This window comes from Somniosus microcephalus, chromosome 7, assembly GCF_052327205.1.
Source record: "Somniosus microcephalus isolate GS21.2 chromosome 7, FLI_Smic_1.0, whole genome shotgun sequence".
In the NCBI taxonomy this organism is placed as follows: Eukaryota; Metazoa; Chordata; class Chondrichthyes; order Squaliformes; family Somniosidae; genus Somniosus; species Somniosus microcephalus.
In genome coordinates this window covers 6,012,845-6,038,226 of record NC_140993.1, presented here as the reverse complement: position 1 = coordinate 6,038,226, position 25,382 = coordinate 6,012,845, and the positions used below count along the sequence as shown (strand labels likewise).

Genomic DNA, 25,382 nt, shown 5'->3' with positions numbered 1-25,382 from the left:
ACCCCACCTCCCTTTCCTTTTTGCCTATCTTTCCTGAATATCGAATACCCCTGGATGTTGAGTTCCCAGTCTTGGCCATCCTTGAGCCACGTTTCCGTAATCCCAACCAAATCATATTCGTTTACCTCTATTTGCGCAGCCAATTCATCCACCTTATTACAAATGCTCCTCGCATTAAGACACAAAGCCTTCAGGCTTGTTTTTTTAACGCTCTTAGACCTATTAGAATTATTATTTACTGTGGCCACGTTTGATTTAAACCGTTGATTTCTCTGACTGCCACTTTTGTTTTTCTCCTTCCTATCTTTTGCTTTTATCCCTGTTTTCCTTTCCTCTCTCTCCCTGCTCAGGTTCCCAACCCCCCTGCCATTTTAGTTTAAACCCCCCCGAACAGCACTAGCAAACACTCCCCCTAGGACATCGGTCCCGGCCCTGCCCAGGTGCAAACCGTCCCGTTTGTACTGGTCCCACCTCTCCCAGAACCGGTTCCAATGTCCAAGGAATTTGAATCCCTCCTCCTTGCACCATTCCTCTAGCCACGTATTCATTTGAAATATCCTCCTATTTCTACTCTGATCGGGATCACTGGGTGTTCACTGGAATAGGAGCAGGATCACTGGGTGTTCACTGGCACAGGAGCAGGATCACTGGGTGTGCACCGGCACAGGAGCGGGATCACTGGGTGTGCACTGGAATAGGAGCAGGATCACTGGGTGTTCACTGGAATAGGAGCAGGATCACTGGGTGTTCACTGGAATAGGAGCAGGATCACTGGGTGTTCACTGGAATAGGACCGGGATCACTGGGTGTTCACTGGAATAGGAGCAGGATCACTGGGTGTTCACTGGAATAGGAGCAGGATCACTGGGTGTTCACTGGAATAGGAGCAGGATCACTGGGTGTTCACTGGAATAGGAGCAGGATCACTGGGTGTTCACTGGAATAGGACCGGGATCACTGGGTGTTCACTGGAATAGGACCGGGATCACTGGGTGTTCACTGGAATAGGAGCAGGATCACTGGGTGTGCACTGGAATAGGACCGGGATCACTGGGTGTGCACTGGAATTCACCCTACCTCTTGAATTTTTTTTTGTTAATTTACTGACGGGATCCTGTGCGACTGGACATAAAAAGAGGAAAAACTGCAAACACTGGAAAATACAGAGCACCTGTCGTGAGACAAGAGATTGAGTAAACTAGGCCTGTATTCTCTTGAATTCAGAAGAATGAGAGGGGATCTCATTGAAGCGTACAAAATTATTACAGGGCTTGATAGGGTGGATGTTGGGAGAATGTTTCCCTTGGCTGGGGAGTCTAGAACCAGGGGCCACAGCCTCAGGATAAAGGGTAGGCCATTCAGGACTGAGATGAGAAGAAATTTCTTCACACAGAGGGTGGTGAATCTTTGGAATTCTCTACCCCAGAGGGCTGTGGAGGCTCAGTCATTGGGTATATTCAAAACAGAAGTCGATAGATTTCTGACTAGTAAAGGCATCAAGGGATATGGCGATAGGGCCAGTGAATGGAGTTGAGGCAGAAGATCAGCCATGATCTCATTGAATGGCGGAGCAGGCTCGAAGGGCCGAATGGCCTCCTCCTGCTCCTATTTCTCATGTCCTTATGTTATTATGTACCCTTAGCGTGTAGTCCCTTCCAATAGACCTGCTGTGTATTTCCAGAAGTTTTTGTGAGATTGGATCAATTTGTTTGCATCTTTGTACTAAAAGTAAAACATATTGAACTTGCATTCCTATAGTGCATTTCCTGTCCTCAGGACGATCCAAAGCGCTTTACAGCCAATGAAGTACTTTCTCAAATCGACTCACTGTTGTACTGTGGGAAACGCTGCAGCCAGTTTGTGCACAGCAAGCTCCCACAAACAGCAATATGATAATGACCAGATAATCAGTTTTTGTTATGTTGGTTGAGGGATAAATATTGACCCAGGACACTGAGGAGAACTCCCCTGATCTTCTTCCAATAGTGCCGTGGAATCTTTTTCATTCACCCGAGAGGTCATCCAAAAGACGGCACCTCGCCCAGTGCAGCTCTCCCTGTCGGTTCTGCTCCTGGAATGTAAATGTCCCTAGCTGTGGTTCCTGAGATCTGCTGCCGTGGACGATGCAGGACTTCCCTCAGCACTCCTTCCTCCGTGCTTGGAATCGCCCTCCGCACAAGTGAAACTGGGAGAGCAGTGTTGACAGCTTGGGGACTCTGGTGGAATGCCACCCTCTGACTAACCACACGGAAGTGGCTGGCAGTAAGCCCCTGAGTTGTTGAATGTGAGCCGGAAAGGCAGAAGCTCCGGACTTGACCGAGCAGCCTTTATGCTGCAAAGTTACACACAGTCCACTTGTGCCAGCCCCGTGTCCCCGAGGCTCCCTCCTTCTGCTGATTCGGTTGCTCTGCCTTTAGTCGTTAACAATGTCCTGTTTGCCGTTGTCGCGAGCCAGCTGCATGTGAGCAGGCTCCACTCCACGTTTTCCCTCTTTCTGAGCTGACAGATACAGTACAAGGTACAGGCATGCAGGCTCGGTGTGTGAGAACATTTCTCAACTAATCACGTCCAGGTCTGAGACAGAAGGCAACTGACTTGTCGCAGATCTGAGTACAAGCCACAACAAGAGGCTTGCAGCCAGGGCCTCACAGCAACACCGCTGTCTGTTAGACTGAGAGACGAGACTTAAACATGGAGCAACTTTGGTTCTGTGTGTGCGTGCAATGGCTGGGATGCTGCTGAACTGAGAGGACAGACCATTGCATGCGGTGGCATTCCGACTTTGAACCAGAATGTGGGAGACCCCATCCAGCAGCACCCGTGTCTAGTTACTGCTCGGTAGAAACTCCCTCCGCACACCCCGCCTGGATTGTTATTTTTTAAAAGTTGGTTTGGCTCCAGTTTTCGAGGTGACTCAAGCAGAGAGGAATGTTTTCCTTTGAGCCGGGAGACCACAGCACCCAATGAGACGGCTGAGAGTGAAAGATGCTGGTGCTGCCTGACGGGCCCGCGCTCTCCCCGAACAGCAGCAGCTTCCAGCGCAAGGCAGGGGACACGGGTGGCGCAGTGTTCCAGTCGACAGGCGGGGGGAAGTGATCACGCTCAGCAGATGGCTTTGAGCTCCAGGCTCATTGTGAACCCATGGTGAGCTATGGCGGTGTGGTAGATGGTGTGCCGGGCGACTCTGAGGGCGCGGACGGAGAGCTGGAGATGGAGCGTGGCAAACCGGAGCACAAGAGGATATTGCAGGCTGAAGCTGATCGCGGTGCAAAGAAGTGTCGCTGCTGCCACCCAGCTGGTGAACAGGCTGAGCCTGCTCGCTCGCCTCCTGTGCCTGAACAGGTAAATATCACCGGTGCCTTACAGGTTAAATTTAGGAGATTAATTGAGGGCCGGGCGGGTCGCCTCCGGAAGGAGGCCAACCCCTGTGACGCTGTCGATTTCTCTGGGAAGCTGTCAAGCGCGATGGGTGATTCCCCGCTGAAGTCCGTCAGCGACAGACCGAGGCGACCCATGAGCATCTGCATCTCGGAGAACAGGATCGGATTACTTCCAGAGCTGGGATCACAGTCCCCGCCGCCAGCTGTAAGTGGGAGGAGAGGGATTGATCCTGATCCGCTGAGTGAAAGGGAACATTCGGAGTGGGATGGTGAAGCAGCACCAGTCGCTGTACAGCGCAGAGCGTGCAGCCTGCGCGCTGGGAAGAAGGAGCCACGCAGACCTCTCAGTATGAGTTTCCTTGAGATTAAGAAGCCTGCTTCACATGGTGGGACCGAGCAACTGGACAGTGCGGTGGCTGAGCGGACCACCACCGTCACCAGGTCCGACAGCACGGGCTTCCTCCGAGCCGGCTATCTGTGGTCCAGTCACCGATGGGCTAGCTCCGCTGGGAAAGTGGGGAGTGCAAAAGAAGCAGCAAGCGATCAGAAGGCCCCAAACTCCAAGATATCGCTCAAATCGCTGAGGAGAAGCTTGAGCTTCAGGGTAAGGAGAGGGGCCGAGAGCAAAAAGGAGGCCGAGAGCTGCAGGGTCAGGACTCAGAGTGTCGGAGACTCCTTTCCACACAGACTGCAGCCGCCTGTAAACGGCAGCTCATCTCCCTCAGACACGGCAAATCCAGAGACGTCCAACTTGCGCAAGCAAGGTAAGAATTGGCTGGTGCAACAACCGCCTCTTACAAGCACGTCTGAGGCTCCGACGGGGAACGCTACACACTCCCCAAAGGGAAACTCTGAGGAGAGCAGCTGGTGGAGGTTTCTGACTGCCCACTTTCGCAAAAAGGATTCGTGTGTGATCAAAGAGTCCCGGAAAACTGACGGATTGAGGTCCGAGAGACAGAGCAATGGCTGGACTTCACCGATCGAGGGAGGGAATAGGGTCCAGTGTAGGACCCCGGAGCCCATCGCCATCACTGTCACTGAATCTATTGCAGGGAGCCATCAGCATCAGTGCAGCGGTGAAGTACCATCACCATCATCAGAAGGTAAGCTGTGTGCCGAGTGCGCTCCACACAACATGGTGCGTCAGCAGGAACTGCAATAAAGCTCAGGAATCGAATCTTACAAAGGCCGTGTTTATCATGTGGAGCTGGTTTGGGGTGAGTGCGCGAATCCTGTAACTGTGGTCGGTGTAATGAAGGTAATCGGGCGTTGTGGAATGCCATTAATCAAGTTACAACTGACTCTGTGAAGGTGGGGTGGCTGAGTACCAACCGACTCAATCTACCGTCTCTCAGCGATCCTGACTGGGGGTGTGGACGGGCACAGCGCCATTAACCAGTGGGAATTTAAGGAGGTGTTGTGTTGTGGGATTTGGGTGAATTCAGCGTCTGTGGCGCTAGACTTTCGCAATTCAGGAAATGTGGATTTTTTAACCAGCGTTTACCTGGAATGAAGCTGCTGCAGCTATCCGGGGGAGCTGGCTCGCTGTGGGAATGTTATCAGCCCAGGGGGGGTGGGGGCGTAATGACAGGTGGGTTAGAATGGAGCATTGAAACTGTCTTGTTAACCCTCGCAGCACTGAAGGTCTGTGTGTGACCTGGGTTACATCAGCACTTGTAAAAAATAAAATACCTTGATGGCAAAGGGTGAAGGCAAGAGTTGGAACGTGTCACGGTTACAGACCCCCCTCCTGGGGGAGTGTCACGGTTACAGACCCCTCTCCTGGTGGAGTGTTTCTCGGTTACCGGCCCCCCTCCTGGGGGTGTGTCACAGTTACCGGCCCCCCGTCCTGGGGGAGCGTGTCTCGGTTACGCGGCTCTGGGTAGCACTCTCTCTCGCCTCCAAGTCTGAAGGTCATGGATTCAAGCCCACTCCAGAGACCTGAGCTCTTAATCCAGGCTGACACTGCCGTGCAATACTGAGCGAGTGCTGTCTTTCGGATGAGGTCCTGTTTACCTGTTCAGGCGAAAGTAAAAGCTTCCATGGCACTGCTTGAAGAAAGCAGTCCTGGCCACCACTGAGGCTAATTGCCGTGCTGGGTCTAAGTGCAAGTTGCTGTTGTGTTTAAGATTTCTAACTCAGCACAGACCAGGCATCGAACCTGAGCACTTCTGTGAGCAGACGTATATCACTGCTCCATTTCACCCCCTCTTTAGACTGCGTCACCGGGGTTGGGGGAGTGACACAAAGCTGCTTTTCCCTAGGTACAAGCACCGATGTTAGTGAGTGAACAGAGTCTGCGAAGGTTGAGAGGAAGAAAATGTGAATGGGAGCAGGTAGAAGGAATGGTGGTCCTGGTGTAATCTGCACCCTCCCTGCCCCATTCACCTCAGCAGGTCAGGCAGCATCTGTGGAGAGAGAAACAGAGTTCACGATGACCCTCGACCTGAACCGTAACCAGAGGACACAGATTGAAGATAATTGGCAAAAGAACCAGAGGGGAGATGAGAATATTTTTACGCAGCGAGTTGTTGTGATCTGGATCGCGCTGCCTGAAAGGGCGGTGGAAGCAGATTCAATCGTAAATTTCAAAAGGGAATTGGATAAATACTTGAAGGGAACAAGTTTGCAGGGATATGGGGAAAGAGCAGGGGGGAGTGGGACTAACTGGAGAGCTCTACCAAAGAGCCGGCACAGGCACAATGGGCCGAATGGTCACCTCCTGTGCGGCAACATTCTGTGATTCTAACCCTGACTTTACTGGGATTACAGGTTTAATTCAACACATCAATCAGTCACCCAGCTTCTGTGAAATAGGATCAGGAAAGATCACACACACGTGTATATTCCTCCCGCTCTTGAGGCTATGTGGGTATGTGTGTGTGTGTGGTCCTGCCTGTAACTTTGCTGCCCGTATCCCGCCCCGCACCAGACCCCACTTGCCCATCACTCCTGTGCTCGCTCACCAACATTGGCTCCGCGCCCCCAACACATCAAATGTAAAATTCTATCCTTGTATTTCAATCCCACCCTGGCCTCGCTCCGCCCTGCCTCTGTAACCTCCAGGAGCCCTACAGCCCCTGCCGCCCCACACCCCGTTCCTCTGACCCCGGCCACTTGTGGACCCCTTCCCTTTGCCCCACCATTGGCGGCCGTGCCTTTAACTGCCTGGGTCACCATACTCTGGAATCGTCTCCCTAAACTTCTCCAGCTCCCATATGAAGCACCTGTCATAGAATAATACTATGTTAAAGGTGCTTTATAAATGTAAGCTTTGTTGTTTTAGACTCAGGCCAGTTCGGTTTTTGTGTGTGTGCGTGAGTGTCAGCGTGCGTGTGAGTGTCAGTGTGAGCGTCAGCGTGAGCGTCAGTGTGAGTGTCAGTGTGCGTGTGCGTGTGAGTGTCAGTGTGAGTGTGAGTGTCAGTGTGAGTGTCAGTGTGAGTGTCAGCGTGAGTGTCAGCGTGAGTGTCAGCGTGAGTGTCAGTGTCAGTGTCAGTGTGTGTGTGTGTCAGTGTGAGTGTGAGTGTCAGTGTGAGTGTGAGTGTCAGTGTGAGTGTCAGTGTGTGTGTGAGTGTCAGTGTGTGTGTGAGTGTCAGTGTGAGTGTCAGTGTGTGTGTGAGTGTCTGTCAGTGTCAGTGTCAGTGTGAGTGTCAGTGTGAGTGTCAGTGTCAGTGTGAGTGTCAGTGTGAGTGTCAGTGTGAGTGTCAGTGTGAGTGTCAGTGTCAGTGTGAGTGTCAGTGTGTGTGTGAGTGTCAGTGTGAGTGTCAGTGTGAGTGTCAGTGTGTGTGTGAGTGTCAGTGTCAGTGTGAGTGTCAGTGTCAGTGTGAGTGTCAGTGTGAGTGTGAGTGTCAGTGTGAGTGTCTGTGTGTGTGAGTGTCAGTGTGAGTGTCAGTGTGAGTGTCAGTGTGAGTGTCAGTGTGAGTGTCAGCGTGAGTGTCAGAGTGAGTGTGTGTGTGAGTGTCAGTGTGAGTGTCAGTGTCAGTGTGAGTGTCAGTGTGAATGTGTGTGTGAGAGTCAGTGTCAGTGTGTGTGTGAGTGTCAGTGTGAGTGTCAGTGTGAGTGTCAGTGTGAGTGTGTGTGTGAGTGTCAGTGTGAGTGTCAGTGTGTGTGTGTGTGTCAGTGTGAGTGTCAGTGTGAGTGTCAGTGTGAGTGTGTGTGTGAGTGTCAGTGTCAGTGTGAGTGTCAGAGTGAGTGTCAGAGTGAGTGTCAGTGTCAGTGTGAGTGTCAGTGTGAGTGTCAGTGTCAGTGTCAGTGTCAGTGTGAGTGTCAGTGTGAGTGTCAGTGTGAGTGTCAGTGTCAGTGTCAGTGTGAGTGTCAGTGTGAGTGTCAGTGTGAGTGTCAGTGTGCGTGTCAGTGTCAGTGTGAGTGTCTGTGAGTGTCAGTGTGAGTGTCAGTGTGAGTGTCAGTGTCAGTGTGAGTGTCAGTGTGAGTGTCAGTGCGAGTGTGAGTGTCAGTGTGAGTGTCAGAGTGAGTGTGTGTGTGAGTGTCAGTGTGAGTGTCAGTGTGAGTGTCAGAGTGAGTGTGTGTGTGAGTGTCAGTGTGAGTGTCAGTGTGAGTGTCAGTGTCAGTGTGAGTGTCAGTGTGAGTGTCAGTGTCAGTGTGAGTGTCAGTGTGAGTGTGCGTGTCAGTGTGAGTGTCAGCGTGAGTGTCAGTGTGAGTGTGAGTGTCAGTGTGAGTGTCAGTGTGAGTGTCAGCGTGAGTGTCAGCGTGAGTGTCAGCGTGAGTGTCAGTGTGAGTGTCAGTGTCAGTGTGTGTGTGTGTCAGTGTCAGTGTGAGTGTCAGTGTGAGTGTCAGTGTGTGTGTGAGTGTCAGTGTGTGTGTGAGTGTCAGTGTGAGTGTCAGTGTGAGTGTCAGTGTGTGTGTGAGTGTCTGTCAGTGTCAGTGTGAGTGTCAGTGTGAGTGTCAGTGTGAGTGTCAGTGTGAATGTCAGTGAGTGTCAGTGTGAGTGTCAGTGTGTGTGTGTGTCAGTGTCAGTGTGAGTGTCAGTGTGTGTGTGAGTGCCAGTGTCAGTGTGAGTGTCAGAGTGAGTGTCAGTGTGAGTGTCAGTGTGAGTGTCAGTGTGAGTGTCAGTGTCAGCGTGAGTGTCAGAGTGAGTGTGTGTGTGAGTGTCAGTGTGAGTGTCAGTGTCAGTGTGAGTGTCAGTGTGAATGTGTGTGTGAGAGTCAGTGTCAGTGTGTGTGTGAGTGTCAGTGTGAGTGTCAGTGTGAGTGTCAGTGTGAGTGTGTGTGTGAGTGTCAGTGTGAGTGTCAGTGTGTGTGTGTGTGTCAGTGTGAGTGTCAGTGTGAGTGTCAGTGTGAGTGTGTGTGTGAGTGTCAGTGTCAGTGTGAGTGTCAGAGTGAGTGTCAGAGTGAGTGTCAGTGTCAGTGTGAGTGTCAGTGTGAGTGTCAGTGTCAGTGTCAGTGTCAGTGTGAGTGTCAGTGTGAGTGTCAGTGTGAGTGTCAGTGTCAGTGTCAGTGTGAGTGTCAGTGTGAGTGTCAGTGTGAGTGTCAGTGTGCGTGTCAGTGTCAGTGTGAGTGTCTGTGAGTGTCAGTGTGAGTGTCAGTGTGAGTGTCAGTGTCAGTGTGAGTGTCAGTGTGAGTGTCAGTGCGAGTGTGAGTGTCAGTGTGAGTGTCAGAGTGAGTGTGTGTGTGAGTGTCAGTGTGAGTGTCAGTGTGAGTGTCAGAGTGAGTGTGTGTGTGAGTGTCAGTGTGAGTGTCAGTGTGAGTGTCAGTGTCAGTGTGAGTGTCAGTGTGAGTGTCAGTGTCAGTGTGAGTGTCAGTGTGAGTGTGCGTGTCAGTGTGAGTGTCAGCGTGAGTGTCAGTGTGAGTGTGAGTGTCAGTGTGAGTGTCAGCGTGAGTGTCAGCGTGAGTGTCAGCGTGAGTGTCAGCGTGAGTGTCAGTGTGAGTGTCAGTGTCAGTGTGTGTGTGTGTCAGTGTCAGTGTGAGTGTCAGTGTGAGTGTCAGTGTGTGTGTGAGTGTCAGTGTGTGTGTGAGTGTCAGTGTGAGTGTCAGTGTGAGTGTCAGTGTGTGTGTGAGTGTCTGTCAGTGTCAGTGTGAGTGTCAGTGTGAGTGTCAGTGTGAGTGTCAGTGTGAATGTCAGTGTGAGTGTCAGTGTGAGTGTCAGTGTGTGTGTGTGTCAGTGTCAGTGTGAGTGTCAGTGTGTGTGTGAGTGCCAGTGTCAGTGTGAGTGTCAGAGTGAGTGTCAGTGTGAGTGTCAGTGTCAGCGTGAGTGTGTGTGTGAGTGTCAGTGTGAGTGTCAGTGTGAGTGTCAGTGTGAATGTGTGTGTGAGTGTCAGTGTGAGTGTCAGTGTGAGTGTGTGTGTGAGTGTCAGTGTGAGTGTCAGTGTGTGTGTGAGTGTCAGTGTCAGTGTGAGTGTCAGAGTGAGTGTGTGTGTGAGTGTCAGTGAGTGTCAGTGTCAGTGTCAGTGTGAGTGTCAGTGTGAGTGTCAGTGTGAGTGTGAGTGTCTGTCAGTGTGAGTGTCAGTGTCAGTGTGAGTGTCAGTGTGAGTGTCAGTGTGAGTGTGAGTGTCAGTGTGAGTGCCAGTGTGAGTGTCAGTGTGAGTGTGTCAGTGTCAGTGTGAGTGTCAGTGCAAGTGTGAGTGTCAGTGTGAGTGTCAGAGTGAGTGCGTGTGTGAGTGTCAGTGTGAGTGTCAGAGTGAGTGTGTGTGTGTGAGTGTCAGTGTCAGTGTCAGTGTCAGTGTCAGTGTGTGTGTGAGTGTCAGTGTGAGTGTCAGTGTCAGTGTGAGTGTCAGTGTGAGTGTGAGTGTCAGTGTGAGTGTCAGAGTGAGTGTGTGTGTGTGTCAGTGTGAGTGTGAGTGTTAGTGTGAGTGTGTGTGTGAGTGTCAGTGTCAGTGTGAGTGTCAGTGTGAGTGTCAGTGTGAGTGTCAGTGTCAGTGTGAGTGTCAGTGTCAGCGTGAGTGTCAGCGTGAGTGTCAGCGTGAGTGTCAGAGTGAGTGTGAGTGTCAGTGTGAGTGTCAGTGTCAGTGTGAGTGTCAGCGTGAGTGTCAGTGTGAGTGTGTGTGTGCGTGTCAGTGTGAGTGTCAGTGTCAGTGTGAATGTCAGTGTGAGTGTCAGTGTGAGTGTCAGTGTCAGTGTGAGTGTCAGTGTGAGTGTCAGTGTGCGTGTCAGTGTGAGTGTCAGTGTGCATGTACGTGTGAGTGTCAGTGTGAGTGTCAGTGTCAGCGTGAGTGTCAGTGTCAGTGTGAGTGTCAGCGTGAGTGTCAGCGTGAGTGTCAGCGTGAGTGTCAGCGTGAGTGTCGGTGTGTGTGTCAGTGTCAGTGTGAGTGTCAGTGTGAGTGTCAGTGTGAGTGTCAGTGTGTGTGTGAGTGTCAGTGTGTGTGTGAGTGTCAGTGTGAGTGTCAGTGTCAGTGTGAGTGTCAGTGTGTGTGTGAGTGTCTGTCAGTGTCAGTGTGAGTGTCAGTGTGAGTGTCAGTGTCAGTGTGAGTGTCAGTGTGAGTGTCAGTGTGAGTGTCAGTGTCAGTGTGAGTGTCAGTGTGAATGTCAGTGTGAGTGTCAGTGTGAGTGTCAGTGTGTGTGTCAGTGTCAGTGTGAGTGTGAGTGTGAGTGTCAGTGTGAGTGTCAGTGTCAGTGTGAGTGTGAGTGTCAGTGTCAGTGTGAGTGTCAGTGTGTGTGTCAGTGTGAGTGTCAGTGTGAGTGTCAGTGTGAGTGTCAGTGTGAGTGTCAGAGTGAGTGTCAGTGTGAGTGTCAGTGTCAGTGTCAGCGTGAGTGTCAGAGTGAGTGTGTGTGTGAGTGTCAGTGTGAGTGTCAGTGTGAATGTGTGTGTGAGTGTCAGTGTGAGTGTCAGTGTGAGTGTGTGTGTGAGTGTCAGTGTGAGTGTCAGTGTGAGTGTGTGTGTCAGTGTCAGTGTGAGTGTCAGAGTGAGTGTGTGTGTGTCAGTGTCAGTGAGTGTGAGTGTCAGTGTGAGTGTCAGTGTCAGTGTGAGTGTCAGTGTGAGTGTCAGTGTGAGTGTCTGTCAGTGTGAGTGTCAGTGTGAGTGTCAGTGTGAGTGTGAGTGTCAGTGTGAGTGTCAGTGTGAGTGTGTGTGTGAGTGTCAGTGTGAGTGTCAGTGTCAGTGTGAGTGTCAGTGCAAGTGTGAGTGTCAGTGTGAGTGTCAGAGTGAGTGTGTGTGTGAGTGTCAGTGTGAGTGTCAGTGTGAGTGTCAGAGTGAGTGTGTGTGTGAGTGTCAGTGTGAGTGTCAGTGTCAGTGTGTGTGTGAGTGTCAGTGTGAGTGTGAGTGTCAGTGTGAGTGTCAGTGTGAGTGTCAGTGTGAGTGTCAGAGTGAGTGTGTGTGTGTGTCAGTGTGAGTGTCAGTGTTAGTGTGAGTGTGTGTGTGAGTGTCAGTGTGAGTGTCAGTGTGAGTGTCAGTGTGAGTGTCAGTGTCAGCGTGAGTGTCAGTGTGAGTGTCAGTGTGAGTGTCAGAGTGAGAGTGTGTGTGAGTGTCAGTGTCAGTGTGAGTGTCAGTGTCAGGGTGAGTGTCAGCGTGAGTGTCAGTGTGAGTGTGAGTGTCAGTGTGAGTGTCAGTGTGCGTGTCAGTGTGAGTGTCAGTGTCGGTGTGAATGTCAGTGTGAGTGTCAGTGTGAGTGTCAGTGTGAGTGTCAGTGTGCGTGTCAGTGTGAGTGTCAGTGTGAGTGTCGGTGTGAGTGTCAGTGTGAGTGTCAGTGTCAGTGTGCGTGTCAGTGTGAGTGTCAGTGTGCGTGTCAGTGTGAGTGTCAGTGTCAGTGTCAGCGTGTGTGTCAGTGTGAGTGTGAGTGTGAGTGTCAGTGTGAGTGTCAGTGTGAGTGTCAGTGTGAGTGTCAGTGTGAGTGTGAGTGTCAGTGTGTGTGTGAGTGTCAGTGTCAGTGTGAGTGTCAGTGTGAGTGTCAGTGTGAGTGTCAGTGTGAGTGAGTGTGAGTGTCAGTGTCAGTGTGAGTGTCAGAGTGAGTGTCAGTGTGAGTGTCAGTGTCAGCGTGAGTGTCAGAGTGAGTGTGTGTGTGAGTGTCAGTGTGAGTGTCAGTGTGAGTGTCAGTGTGAATGTATGTGTGAGTGTCAGTGTCAGTGTGTGTGTCAGTGTGAGTGTCAGTGTGAGTCAGTGTGAGTGTGTGTGTGAGTGTCAGTGTGAGTGTCAGTGTGTGTGTGTGAGTGTCAGTGTGAGTGTCAGTGTGAGTGTGTGTGTGAGTGTCAGTGTCAGTGTGAGTGTCAGAGTGAGTGTGTGTGTGTGTCAGTGTCAGTGTGAGTGTCAGTGTGAGTGTCAGTGTCAGTGTGCGTGTCAGTGTGAGTGTGAGTGTCTGTCAGTGTGAGTGTCAGTGTGAGTGTCAGTGTGAGTGTCTGTGAGTGTGAGTGTCAGTGTGAGTGTCAGTGTGAGTGTCAGTGTGAGTGTGTGAGTGTCAGTGTCAGTGTGAGTGTCAGAGTGAGTGTCAGTGTGAGTGTCAGTGTCAGCGTGAGTGTCAGAGTGAGTGTGTGTGTGAGTGTCAGTGTGAGTGTCAGTGTGAGTGTCAGTGTGAATGTGTGTGTGAGTGTCAGTGTGAGTGTGAGTGTGTGTGAGTGTCAGTGTGAGTGTCAGTGTGAGTGTGTGTGTGAGTGTCTGAGTGTCAGTGTGTGTGTGTGAGTGTCAGTGTGAGTGTCAGTGTGAGTGTGTGTGTGAGTGTCAGTGTCAGTGTGAGTGTCAGAGTGAGTGTGTGTGTGAGTGTGAGTGTCAGTGTCAGTGTGAGTGTCAGTGTGAGTGTCAGTGTGAGTGTCAGTGTGCGTGTCAGTGTGAGTGTCTGTCAGTGTGAGTGTCAGTGTCAGTGTGAGTGTCAGTGTGAGTGTCAGTGTGAGTGTCAGTGTCAGTGTGAGTGTCAGTGTGAGTGTCAGTGTGAGTGTCAGTGTGTGTGTGAGTGTCAGTGTGAGTGTCAGTGTCAGTGTGAGTGTCAGTGTGAGTGTCAGAGTGAGTGTGTGTGTGTGTCAGTGTGAGTGTCAGTGTGAGTGTCAGTGTGAGTGTGAGTGTGAGTGTGTGTGTGAGTGTCAGTGTGAGTGTCAGTGTCAGTGTGAGTGTCAGTGTGAGTGTCAGTGTCAGTGTGAGTGTCAGAGTGAGTGTGTGTGAGTGTGAGTGAGTGTCAGTGTGTGTGTGTGTGAGTGTCAGTGTCAGTGTGAGTGTCAGAGTGAGTGTGTGTGTGAGTGTCAGTGTCAGCGTGAGTGTCAGTGTGAGTGTCAGTGTGAGTGTCAGTGTGAGTGTCAGTGTCAGTGAGTGTCAGTCAGTGTCAGTGTGAGTGTCAGTGTGCGTGTCAGTGTGAGTGTGTGTGAGTGTCTGAGTGAGTGTCAGTGTGTGTGTGTGTGAGTGTCAGTGTCAGTGTGAGTGTCAGAGTGAGTGTGTGTGTGAGTGTCAGTGTCAGCGTGAGTGTCAGTGTGAGTGTCAGTGTGAGTGTCAGTGTCAGTGTGAGTGTCAGTGTGAGTGTCAGTGTCAGTGTGAGTGTCAGTGTCAGTGAGTGTCAGTGTCAGTGTGAGTGTCAGTGTGCGTGTCAGTGTGAGTGTCAGTGTGCGTGTCAGTGTGAGTGTCAGTGTCAGCGTGTGTGTCAGCGTGAGTGTCAGTGTCAGTGTGAGTGTCAGTGTCAGTGTGAGTGTCAGTGTGAGTGTCAGTGTCAGTGTGAGTGTCAGTGTGTCAGTGTGAGTGTCTGTGTCTGTGTCAGTGTGAGTGTCAGTGTGAGTGTCAGAGTGTGTATGTGAGTGTCAGAGTGAGTGTGTGTGTGAGTGTCAGTGTGAGTGTCAGTGTGAGTGTCAGTGTCAGTGTCAGTGTGAGTGTCAGTGTGAGTGTCAGCGTCAGTGTGCGTGTCTGTGAGTGTGAGTGTCAGTGTGAGTGTCAGTGTGAGTGTCAGTGTGAGTGTGAGTGTCAGTGTGAGTGTCAGTGTCAGTGTGAGTGTCAGCGTGAGTCAGTGTCAGTGTGAGTGTCAGTGTGAGTGTCAGTGTGAGTGTCAGTGTGCGTGTCAGTGTGAGTGTCAGTGTCAGTGTGCGTGTCAGTGTGAGTGTCAGTGTCAGCGTGTGTGTCAGTGTGAGTGTCAGTGTCAGTGTGAGTGTCAGTGTCAGTGTGAGTGTCAGTGTGAGTGTCAGTGTGAGTGTCAGTGTGTCAGTGTGAGTGTCAGTGTGAGTGTCAGTGTGAGTGTCAGAGTGTGTGTGTGAGTGTCAGAGTGAGTGTGTGTGTGAGTGTCAGTGTGCGTGTCAGTGTGAGTGTCAGTGTCAGTGTCAGTGTGAGTGTCAGTGTGAGTGTCAGTGTCAGCGTCAGTGTGCGTGTCTGTGAGTGTCAGTGTGAGTGTGAGTGTCAGTGTGTCAGTGTGAGTGTCAGTGTGAGTGTCAGTGTCAGTGTGAGTGTCAGCGTGAGTCAGTGTCAGTGTCAGTGTGAGTGTCAGTGTGAGTGTCAGTGTGAGTGTCAGTGTGAGTGTCAGTGTGCGTGTCAGTGTGAGTGTCAGTGTCAGTGTGCGTGTCAGTGTGCGTGTCAGTGTCAGTGTCAGTGTGAGTGTCAGTGTGAGTGTCAGTGTGAGTGTCAGTGTCAGTGTGAGTGTCAGTGTGTCAGTGTGAGTGTGAGTGTCAGTGTGAGTGTCAGTGTGAGTGTCAGAGTGTGTGTGTGAGTGTCAGAGTGAGTGTGTGTGTGAGTGTCAGTGTGCGTGTCAGTGTGAGTGTCAGTGTCAGTGTGAGTGTCAGTGTCAGTGTGAGTGTCAGTGTGAGTGTCAGTGTCAGCGTCAGTGTGCGTGTCTGTGAGTGTCAGTGTGAGTGTCAGTGTGAGTGTGAGTGTCAGTGTGAGTGTCAGTGTCAGTGTGAGTGTCAGCGTGAGTCAGTGTCAGTGTGAGTGTCAGTGTGCGTGTCAGTGTGAGTGTCAGTGTCAGTGTGCGTGTCAGTGTGAGTGTCAGTGTCAGTGTCAGTGTGAGTGTCAGTGTGAGTGTCAGTGTGAGTGTCAGTGTCAGTGTGAGTGTCAGTGTGAGTGTCAGTGTGAGTGTCAGTGTCAGTGTGAGTGTCAGTGTGAATGTCAGTGTGAGTGTCAGTGTGAGTGTCAGTGTGTGTGTCAGTGTCAGTGTGAGTGTGAGTGTGAGTGTCAGTGTGAGTGTCAGTGTCAGTGTGAGTGTGAGTGTCAGTGTGAGTGTCAGTGTGTGTGTCAGTGTGAGTGTCAGTGTGAGTGTCAGTGTGAGTGTCAGTGTGAGTGTCAGAGTGAGTGTCAGTGTGAGTGTCAGTGTCAGTGTCAGCGTGAGTGTCAGAGTGAGTGTGTGTGTGAGTGTCAGTGTGAGTGTCAGTGTGAATGTGTGTGTGAGTGTCAGTGTGAGTGTCAGTGTGAGTGTGTGTGTGAGTGTCAGTGTGAGTGTCAGTGTGAGTGTGTGTGTCAGTGTCAGTGTGAGTGTCAGAGTGAGTGTGTGTGTGTCAGTGTCAGTGAGTGTGAGTGTCAGTGTGAGTGTCAGTGTCAGTGTGAGTGTCAGTGTGAGTGTCAGTGTGAGTGTCTGTCAGTGTGAGTGTCAGTGTGAGTGTCAGTGTGAGTGTGAGTGTCAGTGTGAGTGTCAGTGTGAGTGTCAGTGTGAGTGTGTGTGTGAGTGTCAGTGTGAGTGTCAGTGTCAGTGTGAGTGTCAGTGTGAGTGTCAGTGCAAGTGTGAGTGTCAGTGTGAGTGTCAGAGTGAGTGTGTGTGTGAGTGTCAGTGTGAGTGTCAGTGTGAGTGTCAGAGTGAGTGTGTGTGTGAGTGTCAGTGTGAGTGTCAGTGTCAGTGTGTGTGTGAGTGTCAGTGTGAGTGTGAGTGTCAGTGTGAGTGTCAGTGTGAGTGTCAGTGTGAGTGTCAGAGTGAGTGTGTGTGTGTGTCAGTGTGAGTGTCAGTGTTAGTGTGAGTGTGTGTGTGAGTGTCAGTGTGAGTGTCAGTGTGAGTGTCAGTGTGAGTGTCAGTGTCAGCGTGAGTGTCAGTGTGAGTGTCAGTGTGAGTGTCAGAGTGAGAGTGTGTGTGAGTGTCAGTGTCAGTGTGAGTGTCAGTGTCAGGGTGAGTGTCAGCGTGAGTGTCAGTGTGAGTGTGAGTGTCAGTGTGAGTGTCAGTGTGCGTGTCAGTGTGAGTGTCAGTGTCGGTGTGAATGTCAGTGTGAGTGTCAGTGTGAGTGTCAGTGTGAGTGTCAGTGTGCGTGTCAGTGTGAGTGTCAGTGTGAGTGTCGGTGTGAGTGTCAGTGTGAGTGTCAGTGTCAGTGTGCGTGTCAGTGTGAGTGTCAGTGTGCGTGTCAGTGTGAGTGTCAGTGTCAGTGTCAGCGTGTGTGTCAGTGTGAGTGTGAGTGTGAGTGTCAGTGTGAGTGTCAGTGTGAGTGTCAGTGTGAGTGTCAGTGTGAGTGTGAGTGTCAGTGTGTGTGTGAGTGTCAGTGTCAGTGTGAGTGTCAGTGTGAGTGTCAGTGTGAGTGTCAGTGTGAGTGAGTGTGAGTGTCAGTGTCAGTGTGAGTGTCAGAGTGAGTGTCAGTGTGAGTGTCAGTGTCAGCGTGAGTGTCAGAGTGAGTGTGTGTGTGAGTGTCAGTGTGAGTGTCAGTGTGAGTGTCAGTGTGAATGTATGTGTGAGTGTCAGTGTCAGTGTGTGTGTCAGTGTGAGTGTCAGTGTGAGTCAGTGTGAGTGTGTGTGTGAGTGTCAGTGTGAGTGTCAGTGTGTGTGTGTGAGTGTCAGTGTGAGTGTCAGTGTGAGTGTGTGTGTGAGTGTCAGTGTCAGTGTGAGTGTCAGAGTGAGTGTGTGTGTGTGTCAGTGTCAGTGTGAGTGTCAGTGTCAGTGTCAGTGTGCGTGTCAGTGTGAGTGTGAGTGTCTGTCAGTGTGAGTGTCAGTGTGAGTGTCAGTGTGAGTGTCTGTGAGTGTGAGTGTCAGTGTGAGTGTCAGTGTGAGTGTCAGTGTGAGTGTGTGAGTGTCAGTGTCAGTGTGAGTGTCAGAGTGAGTGTCAGTGTGAGTGTCAGTGTCAGCGTGAGTGTCAGAGTGAGTGTGTGTGTGAGTGTCAGTGTGAGTGTCAGTGTGAGTGTCAGTGTGAATGTGTGTGTGAGTGTCAGTGTGAGTGTGAGTGTGTGTGAGTGTCAGTGTGAGTGTCAGTGTGAGTGTGTGTGTGAGTGTCTGAGTGTCAGTGTGTGTGTGTGAGTGTCAGTGTGAGTGTCAGTGTGAGTGTGTGTGTGAGTGTCAGTGTCAGTGTGAGTGTCAGAGTGAGTGAGTGTGTGTGTGAGTGTGAGTGTCAGTGTCAGTGTGAGTGTCAGTGTGAGTGTCAGTGTGAGTGTCAGTGTGCGTGTCAGTGTGAGTGTCTGTCAGTGTGAGTGTCAGTGTCAGTGTGAGTGTCAGTGTGAGTGTCAGTGTGAGTGTCAGTGTGAGTGTCAGTGTCAGTGTGAGTGTCAGTGTGAGTGTCAGTGTGAGTGTCAGTGTGAGTGTCAGTGTGTGTGTGAGTGTCAGTGTGAGTGTCAGTGTCAGTGTGAGTGTCAGTGTGAGTGTCAGAGTGAGTGTGTGTGTGTGTCAGTGTGAGTGTCAGTGTGAGTGTCAGTGTGAGTGTGAGTGTGAGTGTGTGTGTGAGTGTCAGTGTGAGTGTCAGTGTCAGTGTGAGTGTCAGTGTGAGTGTCAGTGTCAGTGTGAGTGTCAGAGTGAGTGTGTGTGAGTGTGAGTGAGTGTCAGTGTGTGTGTGTGTGAGTGTCAGTGTCAGTGTGAGTGTCAGAGTGAGTGTGTGTGTGAGTGTCAGTGTCAGCGTGAGTGTCAGTGTGAGTGTCAGTGTGAGTGTCAGTGTGAGTGTCAGTGTCAGTGAGTGTCAGTCAGTGTCAGTGTGAGTGTCAGTGTGCGTGTCAGTGTGAGTGTGTGTGAGTGTCTGAGTGAGTGTCAGTGTGTGTGTGTGTGAGTGTCAGTGTCAGTGTGAGTGTCAGAGTGAGTGTGTGTGTGAGTGTCAGTGTCAGCGTGAGTGTCAGTGTGAGTGTCAGTGTGAGTGTCAGTGTCAGTGTGAGTGTCAGTGTGAGTGTCAGTGTCAGTGTGAGTGTCAGTGTCAGTGAGTGTCAGTGTCAGTGTGAGTGTCAGTGTGCGTGTCAGTGTGAGTGTCAGTGTGCGTGTCAGTGTGAGTGTCAGTGTCAGCGTGTGTGTCAGCGTGAGTGTCAGTGTCAGTGTGAGTGTCAGTGTCAGTGTGAGTGTCAGTGTGAGTGTCAGTGTCAGTGTGAGTGTCAGTGTGTCAGTGTGAGTGTCTGTGTCTGTGTCAGTGTGAGTGTCAGTGTGAGTGTCAGAGTGTGTATGTGAGTGTCAGAGTGAGTGTGTGTGTGAGTGTCAGTGTGAGTGTCAGTGTGAGTGTCAGTGTCAGTGTCAGTGTGAGTGTCAGTGTGAGTGTCAGCGTCAGTGTGCGTGTCTGTGAGTGTGAGTGTCAGTGTGAGTGTCAGTGTGAGTGTCAGTGTGAGTGTGAGTGTCAGTGTGAGTGTCAGTGTCAGTGTGAGTGTCAGCGTGAGTCAGTGTCAGTGTGAGTGTCAGTGTGAGTGTCAGTGTGAGTGTCAGTGTGCGTGTCAGTGTGAGTGTCAGTGTCAGTGTGCGTGTCAGTGTGAGTGTCAGTGTCAGCGTGTGTGTCAGTGTGAGTGTCAGTGTCAGTGTGAGTGTCAGTGTCAGTGTGAGTGTCAGTGTGAGTGTCAGTGTGAGTGTCAGTGTGTCAGTGTGAGTGTCAGTGTCAGTGTGAGTGTCAGAGTGTGTGTGTGAGTGTCAGAGTGAGTGTGTGTGTGAGTGTCAGTGTGCGTGTCAGTGTGAGTGTCAGTGTCAGTGTCAGTGTCAGTGTGAGTGTCAGTGTGAGTGTCAGTGTCAGCGTCAGTGTGCGTGTCTGTGAGTGTCAGTGTGAGTGTGAGTGTCAGTGTGTCAGTGTGAGTGTCAGTGTGAGTGTCAGTGTCAGTGTGAGTGTCAGCGTGAGTCAGTGTCAGTGTCAGTGTGAGTGTCAGTGTGAGTGTCAGTGTGAGTGTCAGTGTGAGTGTCAGTGTGCGTGTCAGTGTGAGTGTCAGTGTCAGTGTGCGTGTCAGTGTGCGTGTCAGTGTCAGTGTCAGTGTGAGTGTCAGTGTGAGTGTCAGTGTGAGTGTCAGTGTCAGTGTGAGTGTCAGTGTGTCAGTGTGAGTGTGAGTGTCAGTGTGAGTGTCAGTGTGAGTGTCAGAGTGTGTGTGTGAGTGTCAGAGTGAGTGTGTGTGTGAGTGTCAGTGTGCGTGTCAGTGTGAGTGTCAGTGTCAGTGTGAGTGTCAGTGTCAGTGTGAGTGTCAGTGTGAGTGTCAGTGTCAGCGTCAGTGTGCGTGTCTGTGAGTGTCAGTGTGAGTGTCAGTGTGAGTGTGAGTGTCAGTGTGAGTGTCAGTGTCAGTGTGAGTGTCAGCGTGAGTCAGTGTCAGTGTGAGTGTCAGTGTGAGTGTCAGTGTGCGTGTCAGTGTGAGTGTCAGTGTCAGTGTGCGTGTCAGTGTGAGTGTCAGTGTCAGTGTCAGTGTGAGTGTCAGTGTGAGTGTCAGTGTGAGTGTCAGTGTCAGTGTGAGTGTCAGTGTGTCAGTGTGAGTGTGAGTGTCAGTGTCAGTGTGAGTGTCAGTGTGAGTGTCAGAGTGTGTGTGTGAGTGTCAGAGTGAGTGTGTGTGTGAGTGTCAGTGTGCGTGTCAGTGTGAGTGTCAGTGTCAGTGTGAGTGTCAGTGTGAGTGTCAGTGTGAGTGTCAGTGTCAGTGTGAGTGTCAGTGTGAGTGTCAGTGTGAGTGTCAGTGTCAGCGTCAGTGTGCGTGTCTGTGAGTGTCAGTGTGAGTGTCAGTGTGAGTGTGAGTGTCAGTGTGAGTGTCAGTGTCAGTGTGAGTGTCAGCGTGAGTCAGTGTCAGTGTGAGTGTCAGTGTGAGTGTCAGTGTGAGTGTCAGAGTCAGTGTGAGTGTCAGTGTGAGTGTCAGTGTCAGTGTGAGTGTCAGTGTCAGTGTGAGTGTCAGCGTGAGTGTCAGCGTGAGTGTCAGTGTCAGTGTGAGTGTCAGTGTCAGTGTGAGTGTCAGTGTCAGTGTGCGTGTCAGTGTGAGTGTCAGCGTGAGTGTCAGCGTGAGTGTCAGTGTGAGTGTCAGTGTCAGTGTGAGTGTCAGTGTCAGTGTGAGTGTGTGTGTCAGTGTCAGTGTCAGTGTCAGTGTGAGTGTCAGCGTGCGTGTCAGTGTCAATGTGAGTGTGAGTGTCAGTGTCAGTGTGAGTGTCAGTGTCAGTGTGCGTGTCAGTGTGAGTGTCAGCGTGAGTGTCAGTGTCAGTGTGAGTGTCAGTGTCAGTGTCAGTGTGAGTGTCAGCGTGAGTGTCAGTGTGAGTGTCAGTGTCAGTGTGAGTGTCAGTGTCAGCGTGCGTGTCAGTGTCAGTGTGAGTGTCAGTGTCAGTGTCAGTGTGACTGTCAGTGTCAGTGTGAGTGTCAGTGTCAGTGTGAGTGTGACTGTCAGTGTGAGTGTCAGTGTCAGTGTGAGTGTGACTGTCAGTGTCAGTGTGAGTGTCAGTGTCAGTGTCAGTGTGAGTGTGACTGTCAGTGTCAGTGTGAGTGTCAGTGTCAGTGTCAGTGTGAGTGTGACTGTCAGTGTGAGTGTCAGTGTCAGTGTGAGTGTGACTGTCAGTGTCAGTGTGAGTGTCAGTGTCAGTGTCAGTGTGACTGTCAGTGTCAGTGTGAGTGTCAGTGTGAGTGTCAGCGTGCGTGTCAGTGTCAGTGTCAGTGTGAGTGTCAGCGTGCGTGTCAGTGTGAGTGTGAGTGTCAGTGTCAGTGTGAGTGTCAGCGTGCGTGTCAGTGTCAGTGTCAGTGTGAGTGTCAGTGTCAGTGTGAGTGTCAGCGTGCGTGTCAGTGTCAGTGTCAGTGTGAGTGTCAGTGTCAGTGTCAGTGTGAGTGTCAGCGTGCGTGTCAGTGTCAGTGTCAGTGTCAGTGTGAGTGTCAGCGTGCGTGTCAGTGTCAGTGTGAGTGTCAGTGTGAGTGTCAGTGTCAGTGTCAGTGTGAGTGTGTGTGTCAGTGTGAGTGTCAGTGTGAGTGTCAGTGTGAGTTTCAGTGTCAGTGTGCGTGTCAGTGTCAGTGTCAGTGTGAGTGTCAGTGTCAGTGTCAGTGTCAGTGTGAGTGTCAGTGTCAGTGTGAGTGTGTGTGTGAGTGTCAGTGTCAGTGTGAGTGTGAGTGTCAGTGTGAGTGTCTGTGAGTGTGAGTGTGAGTGTCAGTGTGAGTGTCAGTGTGAGTGTCAGTGTGAGTGTGAGTGTGAGTGTCAGTGTGAGTGTCAGTGTGAGTGTCAGTGTGAGTGTCAGTGTCAGTGTGAGTGTGAGTGTCAGTGTGAGTGTCTGTGAGTGTGAGTGTGAGTGTCAGTGTGAGTGTCAGTGTGAGTGTCAGTGTGAGTGTCAGTGTGAGTGTGAGTGTCAGTGTGAGTGTCAGTGTGAGTGTCAGTGTCAGTGTGAGTGTGAGTGTCAGTGTGAGTGTCTGTGAGTGTGAGTGTGAGTGTCAGTGTCAGTGTGAGTGTGAGTGTCAGTGTGAGTGTCAGTGTCAGTGTCAGTGTGAGTGTGTGCGATTGTACACCTGTGCATGTGCCTGAGTGCATCTATGTGTAGTGCTGGCCTGTATCCTTGCAAGCTCTGCTTTTATTTATGTGTAACACCATTGATCACTCTCAAAAGCCTTTCATTCAGATCTGAAGAAACTATTTCTGTGACGTGAGGAGTGTGACTATAAAAAGCTCCGAGTGTTGAAGCTGGTGTTGGGTTGTGATTAAGGTTCTCGCAGGGAGTGCTGGGCGGGTGTGAATTGTGAAGTGTGTTCTTCCGTCTGTCCTTAAACTGGAAGAAGTGACCTTGCTGCTGCTGTGTTCCTCTGTGGAATGTAAACAGATGGGGTTTGAAAAGCCAGCCACAGTTTAACTGACTGACTGCTCGCCGCTATGACAATGCAGCCATTTGTATCTCAATCTCTGATGAATTATTAATCTGTTCTTTCTATAGTTGTTGTACTCAGGGATCTCACATGCTCTGGGTTTGATTCTATTAAACCATCACCATTTGCCTGTTTTCCATTTGCCCTGAATACTATTGATGTGTGAAGCCCCTCCTTAAATTCCTTAACTTCTTGCTTGAAGCCACCCCGTCCCCCGTGAAGTGCCCGAGGTGGTCATCGATGTGAGGAGCTCTGGGGACTGGATATACACTTGTGTAAGGCTGGGGTTTGAATGTGTTGTCTGATTGTGGCACTGATTGTGGTGGACTGTACTGTCGATCGTCACTCTGGGGCCTGTCGATCGTCACTCTGGGGCCTGTCGATCGTCACTCTGGGGCCTGTCGATCGTCACTCTGGGGCCTGTCGATCGTCACTCTGGGGCCTGTCGATCGTCACTCTGGGGCCTGTCGATCGTCACTCTGGGGCCTGTCGATCGTCACTCTGGGGCCTGTCGATCGTCACTCTGGGGCCTGTCCATCGTCACTCTGGGGCCTGTCCATCGTCACTCTGGGGCCTGTCCATCGTCACTCTGGGGCCTGTCCATCGTCACTCTGGGGCCTGTCCATCGTCACTCTGGGGCCTGTCCATCGTCACTCTGGGGCCTGTCCATCGTCACTCTGGGGCCTGTCGATCGTCACTCTGGGGCCTGTCAATCGTCACTCTGGGGCCTGTCGATCGTCACTCTGGGGCCTGTCGATCGTCACTCTGGGGCCTGTCGATCGTCACTCTGGGGCCTGTCGATCGTCGCTCTGGGGCCTGTCGATCGTCGCTCTGGGGCCTGTCGATCGTCACTCTGGGGCCTGTCGATCGTCACTCTGGGGCCTGTCGATCGTCACTCTGGGGCCTGTCGATCGTCACTCTGGGGCCTGTCCTTTCATGGATCTCCTCTCCTCTCTGTTGTGGACTCTTGAGCAGTGCTTCCCTTTCACAGAGTCCCAGTGGTGCTCTTCCCCCTTCTCTTCGGTTTAATGTCTCATCCGAAAGCAGGCACTTACGACAGTGCAGCGCTCCCTCAGTACTGCCCCTCCGACAGTGCGGCGCTCCCTCAGTACTGCCCCTCCGACAGTGCGGCGCTCCCTCAGTACTGTCCCTCCGGCAGTGCAGCGCTCCCTCAGTACTGCCCCTCCGGCAGTGCAGCGCTCCCTCAGTACTGCCCCTCCGACAGTGCAGCACTCCCTCAGTACTGACCCTCCGACAGTGCGGCGCTCCCTCAGTACTGCCCCTCCGGCAGTGCAGCGCTCCCTCAGTACTGCCCCTCCGACAGTGCAGCACTCCCTCAGTACTGACCCTCCAACAGTGCAGCGCTCCCTCAGTACTGCCCCTCCGACAGTGCGCCGCTCCCTCAGTACTGCTCCTCTGACAGTGCGGCGCTCCCTCAGTACTGCCCCTCCGACAGTGGGGCGCTCCCTCAGTACTGCCCCTCCGACAGTGCGGCGCTCCCTCAGTACTGCCCCTCCGACAGAGCGGCGCTCCCTCAGTACTGCCTCTCCGACAGTGCGGCGCTCCCTCAGTACTGCCCCTCCGACAGTGCGGCGCTCCCTCAGTACCGCCCTCCGACAGTGCGGCGCTCCCTCAGTACTGCCCCTCCGACAGTGCGGCGCTCCCTCAGTACTACCCCTCCGACAGTGCAGAGCTCCCTCAGTACTGCCCCTCTGACAGTGCGGCGCTCCCTCAGTACTGCCCTCCGACAGTGCGGCTCTCCCTCAGTACTGCCCCTCCGACAGTGCGGCGCTCCCTCAGTACTGCCCCTCCGACAGTGCGGCACTCCCTCAGTACTGCCCCTCCGACAGTGCGGCGCTCCCTCAGTACTGCCCCTCCGACAGTGCAGCACTCCCTCAGTACTGCCCCTCCGACAGTGCGGCGCTCCCTCAGTACTGCCCCTCCGACAGTGCGGCGCTCCCTCAGTACTGCCCCTGCCACAGTGCGGCACTCGCTCAGTACTGCCCCTCCGACAGTGCGGCGCTCCCTCAGTACTGCCCCTCCGACAGTGCGGCGCTCCCTCAGTACTGCCCCTCCAACAGTGCGGCGCTCCCTCAGTACTGCCCCTCCGACAGTGCGGCGCTCCCTCAGTACTGCCCCTGCCACAGTGCGGCACTCACTCAGTACTGCCCCTCCGACAGTGCGGCGCTACCTCAGTACTGCCCCTGCCACAGTGCGGCACTCACTCAGTACTGCCCCTCCGACAGTGCGGCGCTCCCTCAGTACTACCCCTCCGACAGTGCGGCGCTCCCTCAGTACTGCCCCTCCCACAGTGCGGCGCTCCCTCAGTACTGCCCCTCCGACAGTGCGGCGCTCCCTCAGTACTGCCCCTCCGACAGTGCGGCGCTCCCTCAGTACTGCCCCTCCGACAATGCAGTGCTTCCTCAGTACTGCCCCTCCAACAGTGCGGCAAAAGTATAGAGGCAGTAATGATAGAACAGAATGGTCGGAGGGAGCCAATGTCACTCAGACACTGGGTTTAGAGGTGTGAATGTAATAACGAATGACCGTGTGTCTAATTTGCATTGGCTGTAATTCTGTAACTGTAGCTGTTACTTCCAGTAACCTGCCTGTGATTAATGTCACTCTGTCTGTGCTCTGATACACTGAGGGAGTGCCCTGCTGATGGAATGATTGATCCTGACGGTTATATAAACCCCATCTGCTGTGACAGCTGAGTGTCGTGAGTCTGCTGGGAGGGGATGCGATGGACTTTTAAAACCAAGGGCGGCAAAGTTGAAAGTGACGAGAATACTTTTAATACTGTGCACTTTATAATGTACTCATGGTCCTGGTCCTGGACTCGAATCCCAGGGGCCGTGAGTACAAATCCTACCAGGGCAGGTTGAGAAACTGAATTGAATAAATCTGGCAATCCATGGGCTGGCGCCAGGAAAACTCACCATAATAAACTGCCGGAATGTCGTAAAAACCCAACTGGGTCACTGATGTCCTGGAGGGAAGGGAACTTGCCGCCCCTGCCTAGCCTGGGCTACACGTGACTCCAGCCCCACACTGTGTGTTGACTCTACTGCCCTCGGGGCCCGAGAGATGTGGAGTAAATACTGCCTTGCCACCATTGGCCTATAGCAAATAATAAAACATTTGAACCCTGCTTAAACCCAGTGCATCCAATAACCAGAGTGGAGAGATACCCAGGAGTGATTGATGGCAAGAATAGAGAGAATCCTACAAATCC

General features: G+C 52.2%; 1 protein-coding gene and 1 long non-coding RNA gene across 2 annotated transcripts in view; one reads left to right on the top strand and one right to left on the bottom strand.

Moving 5' to 3' along the window:
- LOC147114474 (uncharacterized) overlaps positions 1 to 25,382 on the bottom strand; it is a 449,870-nt gene that overhangs the window by 371,991 nt on the left and 52,497 nt on the right. The window lies entirely within an intron of this gene.
- The window catches only part of agap3 (ArfGAP with GTPase domain, ankyrin repeat and PH domain 3), a 737,224-nt gene continuing 714,973 nt past the window's right edge, over positions 3,132 to 25,382 (top strand). The window contains exon 1 of the mRNA XM_085992170.1: positions 3,132 to 4,483. Coding sequence (XP_085848296.1) covers positions 3,142 to 4,483 — 1,342 coding nt within the window. The 5' untranslated portion in view covers positions 3,132 to 3,141. The remainder of the gene's footprint in view (positions 4,484 to 25,382) is intronic.